The following is a 7,439-nucleotide window of genomic DNA, read 5'->3' on the forward strand; positions in this document are numbered from 1 at the left end:
TAACTATTTAAGGGAGCAGAAAACTCAGTCTTTCTTCCAAGGAGGGGTTGGTTGTTTTGAACTACAGATCTTGCTGACTGCAGCCCAATGCCTCACCATTACACCACTAGGGCTCCATTCAACCATTCCAAGAGGTAGCATGTAATCAAGAACCAACGACACTGAAGCCCTAGCAGCGCTCAATTGTGTCAGAAAATTTGGAAGACAGCTATCTGGCCAGCTGACTGGAAGAGTCATATTTGTACCCATTCAACAGGAAGGTGAGCCAACAGAATGCTCAAATTATAGAACAATGGTATTGATATCTCATGCAAGTAATATTTTGCTTAAGATCATCCTACAACCGTGCAATAGTGGTTTCAGCAACAAAGGTAGCAGTGGTTCCAGAGGTTTGGGTAGAATATCATTGGTGAAGTCTGATGGATCTTGGCTGAAAACAGAGAATACCAGCAAGATGTTTACTTGTGTTTTATTGACTTGGAAAGGCATATGACAGTGTAGATGATGCTTCAGTTTTTAATATTTTCTGTTTTGTTATAAATTGAGGCTTTTCTTTGCTTCATTGTGTCGTTGTTATTGGACCATTTGTTTTTATTCTGTCTTGAGCTTTTCATAACCAAGGAATAGCCTTAAAAGATCTTAGTTACTCCATCTACTTTAGTAGTCTGGATTTGAAAGATGCCTTTTTCTGCAGCTCATTAGCAGAACAAAGTCAGTCCACTTTTACCCTTGAACGGGAAATGAGGAAGAGGAAAAAAGAAAAACAAATAAAGCCAAGAATTGGGCTGGTGGGTTCTGCCATGGATTTTCAGTCATAGTGTTGAACTTCCTGGCTAAAGACAGGTACTGAGTGTTACTCAGAAAAACTAGCAGTTGGACAGACTGAAGTTAAATATTAAGCTTTTAATCACTCAGGATGTCTGCAAAACACATAGAAACCTTATGCAGGCTTGCCCTCCATTCCCATACCCAGAAACTGCAAACAACTGTGGGGATTCACTTGCGATGGCTGTATTTTGTCAAATCTGGATTCCTAAATTAGAGGTATTGGAGCGTAGGCCCCCTAATTAGTTTTACCTTGGCAGCTCTCTGTCAAAGTTTCAGTTTTTCACCTTGTCCAATAAAGTCATGAAATAGTCCACATATATTTCCCATCCCAGTTCTTAGTTCTACCAAACACATCTAATTTCAAAATATTGTTACAATTTCCAGACCTATTTTCCAGGTATCATATACCATCTGTTGAGGAATACTGTGGTCACACATTATTATACTTAAAGTTTAACCTTTCTTACTCAGAGGATCACAACAAAAATAGAACCAAACCAAACTACATTCACTGCCATAAGTGAATCCCAACTCATAGCAACCCTCTAAAGCAGACTAGCACTGCCTCTGTGAATTTTGAGACTATAACTCTTCAAGGAAATAGAAACCCCCGTGTTTCTCCCAAATAAAGGAGCCCTGAGAGACCTGGTGGCAGATTGGTTATACGCTGGGTTACTAACCTCAAAGTTAGCAGTTGGAAACTGCCGGCTAAACAGGCAGGGAAAGAGGGGGCTTTCTAACCCATTATGGATTTTTAAATCCTCACAGCCACCAAGTCTATTGAGAATCATAGCGATCCCATAGGACATGAATAGTTGCCCCAGTAGGGTTCTGAGTCTATAACATTCTCTGTTATTGTTGTTGGTGTTATTTGTTGCTGAGTTAATTCTGGCTCATAATGACCCCATTTGTGTGGGGGGAAGGACTGCACTCCACAGAAATTTTAAGCTATGATCTTTGAAAGTATATTTCTGCCTTGTGTCTCCTGAGATATCATTAGTTAGGTATGAATCCCAAATATTTAGTCAATCTATTTATATCACCCGGGGACACCTAGTGCTTAAAAATGAGGTTTTCTTTAGTCCAATACTGGCTCAATAAAAATCCAAGGATAATGTTCCCATCATTGAACTTAAAGTGTTCTCCTGAGAAGTCTTTGCACAGCCTTCTTGATATCCCTGTTTCTCACACTGTAAATGAAGGAGTTCAGCATGGGGATGACAATGGTGTACATCACTGAGGGAACCATGCTACTACATAAGAGGATGATAATCCAACACAGATGCAGACCCCAAGTCCTGTCCCATAGAATAAAGAAACCACAGACAGGTGAGATCCATAGGTGGAAAATGCTTTGTACTTCCCCTCAGCCCATGGAATTCTCAAGATAGAGGAGATGATCTGAGTGTATATATGAGAATGGGATCTCAGAGAAGGGAACAATACCAACGAGGCAAGTTACTATATATAGTAGGATGTAATTAAGGAGTGTATTAGAGCAGAAAATTGCAAGAACATGAGCAAGTTGACAGTAAAAGTGACCAATTATCCAGTTGGTGCAGAAGGAGAGCTGAAGCATCAACAGAGTCAGCCCTTGGGAATACATCAAGCTGATGAACCAGGGCATGAAAACTTGTAGACCACAGAGCCGGGGGTTCATGATGACTGGGTAGTGCAGGGGGTGACATATAGCTACAACCCGGTCATAGGCCATCACAGTCAGGATAAATGTGTCCATGCCTCCAAATACCAAGAAAAAATATATCTGGGTGATGCAGCCTGCATAGGTGATGGATATGCTCTGGGTCTGGATGTTCACCAGCATCTTGGGGATGGTGGTAGAGGTGAAACAGATGTCAGCCAAGGACAGGTTGGAGAGGAAGAAGTACATGGGGGTATGGAGGTGTGAGTCAAAGATGATGGCTGTGGTAATAAGTAGGTTTCCAAAAACAGTGACCACATACATGGACAGGAACATTCCAAATATGAAGGACTGCTTCTCTGAGTCCTGGGAAAATACTAGGAGGAAAAACTCTAAAGTGCTTGTTTTATTTTCTGGTTCCATGTTGATGATAAGTCAGCTAGGAAATTGAAACAGGAAAGAATATGAAAAATAAATATATATTGGACTGTAGATTCTCCTCAACTTTACTTCTTCAAAGGAAGCATTGGGCACAAAAGCCTTAACATTATTTAGAAATCCTATTTCTGTCATTCTGTTACATGAAAGATTTCAAAATTTTGACTCAATGCTGGGACACTCATCTAATACCTTTATTCTCTTTTAGCTCTGGTTTAGAAAAATAAGATCTCTATATTTGAGGGAACTTTGGAACATAGAGATAAAATGCTAACATGCATATGGAATATGGGGGTCCAGTGAATGGTAGTAACTTATTCAAAGACATTCGATTTTCCTGGGAGCCTGGGGCTAGAAGGAGACTTAGGAAATCATCCAATAACTGTCTGAGTGGTGACGAAATTTGAGAGATGGGAATTAATCTGGATACAATTTTGTGGGATACATAGGATGTGGGTTGGTTTTCCAGAGGTGAGGTGGGTGGGTGAGTGGGCTGATGAGAGAAAGAAAGAGGGAAGGAGGGAGGAAAGACAAAAGCTCTTATGGAAATCAAGTGACCGGCTTGAAGCTGAAAGGTTGACAGTCACACTGACGGCATCTCCGAAGACACGGCTGGTGATCTGCTGCTGCTGGAAGTCGAGCATTGAACATCATTTGAAGCAGTTCTAGTCTACACACATGGGGCCCCCATGAGATGCAATCAACTCAACAGCCACTAAGAACAACAGGAAAGGAGCATGGGAGGTTGAATCACCTGGAACATACTCAGAGGAAAAGAAAAAGATACCAAAGAAGGCAAAGGCTGTGCTTGTCTATGGCCTTTGCCTGTTCCTCTCCATGTCCTCACTCCAGTCTTTAGTCACTGAAATCTGACAGCCGGGTAACGTAGGCTTCTTTTTTAAAGGTGTCTAATCGGAAACACAAGGGGCAGGATGAAGGAAGAAATGAAGATAGAGATAGGGAAATTAATGTGTTTAATCAAAGATAAATTCGTGAACAAATGAGGGCATCTAAGAATTGTTAAGAAAGAGTTAGGGTAGGACATTTTCCGCAGTAGAAGATGCTGTCCCTAGAGGGCTCTGGAGCAAACTAGAGTGGCTGCAAAAGCAGATATCTACATATACTTGATCCTGGGTTAAGGGTTATGGTGCAAAATTTTAATTGCCATTGAGCGCTGAGGTTCTTTTCCCCCTGAAAAGGGGGCAGTAGAGCAAGTACATTTTGGAATCTATGCTCTGGGTCAGCAGTTCTCAACCTGTGGGTCACAACCCCTTTCGAGGTTGAACGACCCTTTCACACGAGTTGCCCGATTCATAAAAGTTGCAAAATTACAGTTATGAAGTAGCAACAAGAATAATTTTATGGTTGGGGGGGTGTCACCACAGAATGAGGAATTTTATAAAAGGGTTGCGGCATTAGGAAGGTTGACGACCACTGCTTTAGATGCTGGAGTTCTTGTGCCAGGTTACAGAGAGAAAGAATGAGATCAAGATTACCTTTCAGTATTTTGGGATAACACAGAATGTTATACCACTACACAGCGGATTCCAGGGCAGTTCTCAGGTGTCAAAGAGTGGTGGACACTTCATTTTTTTCCTGCAGAACTTGTACACAGATGAAGAAGCTGTTGTGCAAACAGAGCATGAAATGCTGAATGATTTATGTCAGGAAAGATGTGTCTGGGTTGTATCTTCTCACCATATTTCAATCTGTAAACTGAGCAAATAATCAGAGAAGCTGGATGGTATGAAGAAGAATGTGGCATCAGGACTTGACACAGCCTGCATTATGCAGATGATATAACCCTGCTTACTGAAAATGAGGAGGACTTGAAGAAGTTACTGATAAAGGTCAAGGATGGTATACTTCAGTATGTGTGATGTCTCAATGCAAATAAGACCAAGATCCTCACACTTGACCAATAAGTGACATCATAAATGGAGCAAAGTTTCAATTGTCAAGGATTTTGTCTTTCTTGGATCCACAACCGAGGCTTATGGAAGCAGCGGTCAAGAGATAAAAAGACAAGTTGTGTGGGGCAAATCTGCTGCACAGGACCTCTTTAGAGTGTTAAGAAGCAGGGAGGAGACTTAGAGGAGCAAGGTATGCTTAATAGGCATGTGAAAGTTGGACATTGAATAAATAATATAGAAGAAGAATTGACGCATTTGAAGGATGGTGCTGGAGAATATTGAAAATACCACGGACCACCAAAAGAACAAACTAATATATTTGGGAAGTACTATGGTCAAAATGCTTCTCAGAGGCCAGGGTGAGGAGACTTCCTCTCATACACTTTGTACATATCAGGAGAGACGAGTCCCTACAGAAGGACATCATGCTTTGTAAAGGAGAGGGGCAGCAAAAAATAAGGAAAGCCCTCAACAAGATGGATTGGCAAAGTGGCTGCAGCAATGGGTTCAAACTTAAGAACAATTGTGATGATGGTGCAGGGCTGGCCGGTGTTTTGTTTTACTGTACATAGGGTTGCTATGAATCAGAACCAACTTGAACATCTAAAAGCATAACAAACAACAGAGAGGTGGGATCTGATAACATGCTCAGTCACTAACAAAAAGGTTGTAGGTTTGAGTACCAAATAAGCATTGGAAGGAAGGCTTTGTACTTTATTTCCAGAAAATCAGCCATCAAAAACCCTCTGGAGAATAGTTTCATTCTGACCCATGTGGAGTTGCCATGATTTGGAATTGATTCAACAAGTAATATCTCAAGGACAGTAATAGTGCCTGTTAGGGAGATTACATGATATAACACAGGCAGAGTATTTAGCACATGCTTAAAGAATGACAAACACTAACAACAGCTATTTTTGTTATGTGTTTTAATCATACTTTATTCAATTAAAAAAACACTGTTGGTGAGTCTCACACATAAACAAGAAATATTGACATGCAAATACATAGAAGTAAATTAGGGTGAATAATATCATTAGTTTAAGAATCTGTACTAATACTTGCAAAAGCAAAACTATGGAAATCCTTCAAAATGAAGTTTAGAACTCACATGCATGCAATTGAGAAAGATGCCACACAGATCACAAACAAATGGAAAGACAATCTTAGAATTACTCAAGGTATAATAGTAAAAGTCATTGGGCATAGTTTTGTAGCAGAGTGTAGGGCATAAGAATCATCAGAGAAATTGTTAAAAAATATGTAAAGATTATGAGAACAAAGTTATATAAACACCACAATCAAGTAAAATAATAAGATGGTTTCAGGTATCCAGGAGTAGGAATTTCATCTACTTCAGGATCAATTTACTTGCCATTGGTAGTGACAAATCTTCTTAGTCCTGGGGCCAGTGGGTCCATCACAGACAAGAGACTATTTTGCTGGGCAGCCTCCACAGGGCCCCCTTGACATCCTTGTTCTTCATGCTGTATATGAAGGGGTTCAGCATGGGGGTAACTATAGTGTACATCACCGAAGCGATTGCGACTAACGTGGAAGAGTTAGTCACTGCAGAAGTGAAGTAGACACCCACACCTGTCCCAAAAAACAGAGAAACAACTGAGAGGTGAGAGCCACAAGTAGAAAATGCCTTTTGTTTCCCCCCAGCTGAGGACATCTTACTGATGGATGAAATAATTTGTGAGTAAGAGAAAAGGATCCCCAAAAGGGGAATAACTCCCAGCACACCAGTCATTAAATACATCAAAATACTGTTCAGGAGGGTGTCCGAGCAGGCCAACATGAGAATCGTGTGCAGTTCACAGAAGAAATGTATAATTTCACTACATCTACAGAAGCTCAGAGGCATCATCAAAGAAATATGGAGGAGGGATATCATGATGCCAATGAACCAGGAAATAAACACCAACAGGCAGCAGAGGCGAGGGCTCATGATGAGTGTGTAGTGCAGAGGGTGACAAATTGCCACAAACCGGTCATAGGCCATCACAGTCAGGAGTACAGTGTCCAGAATAGGGAAAAGCATGGTGAAAAAGACCTGAGCAAAACAGTCCAGATAGGAGATCATTTTGTTGTCAGAATGAATGTTCATCAGCATCTTGGGGACTATGGTGGTGCTGAAACAGATGTCAGCCAAGGACAGGTTAGAGAGGAAGAAATACATAGGGGTGTGGAGATGGGGATCAGAGCAAACAGCCAGGATGATGAACAGATTCCCAAGCATGGTGACCAGGTACATGGTCAGGAAAATCCCAAATATGAGGGGTTGCAATTCTGCATTATCAGAAATTCCAAGGAGGATAAACTCTAAAACTCCTGTTTGGTTTTCTGTTTCCATGTAGCTGATGTTTCTATAAAGAAAAAAAATAATTAATAGCCATCTGGCATGTTGTATATAATATCAATTTTGACAATTAATTTTACTCAAATTATTATAGAGCCAGTCATTCTAACACTTGGATATCTATCTACTTATAAATTTGTTGAAACCCTGAAAAATGGAGTCTCTAATCCCAATTGTCTTTCTTAAATGTTTATTTTATAACACTACTGTCATGGAGTTTCAATAACGGGACAAATCTACATCACATACCTTT

At 40.6% G+C, this 7,439-nt stretch overlaps 1 protein-coding gene and 1 pseudogene across 1 annotated transcript; both read right to left on the bottom strand.

Annotated features, from left to right (window-relative positions):
• Positions 1–1,960: 1,960 nt before the first annotated feature.
• LOC101663257 lies at positions 1,961–2,893 on the bottom strand (annotated as a pseudogene).
• Positions 2,894–6,241: 3,348 nt separating this feature from the next.
• LOC101662933 (olfactory receptor 7D2-like) lies at positions 6,242–7,186 on the bottom strand. Its single transcript, XM_004714322.2, has one exon. The coding sequence runs from the start codon at positions 7,178–7,180 to the stop codon at positions 6,242–6,244; it is 939 nt and encodes a 312-aa protein (XP_004714379.1). The 5' UTR covers positions 7,181–7,186.
• Between the last annotated feature and the right edge of the window lie 253 nt (positions 7,187–7,439).

Source organism: Echinops telfairi, unplaced genomic scaffold, assembly GCF_000313985.2.
Source record: "Echinops telfairi isolate 266 unplaced genomic scaffold, ASM31398v2 ScPeMD7_7459;HRSCAF=8497, whole genome shotgun sequence".
Taxonomy (NCBI): Eukaryota; Metazoa; Chordata; class Mammalia; order Afrosoricida; family Tenrecidae; genus Echinops; species Echinops telfairi.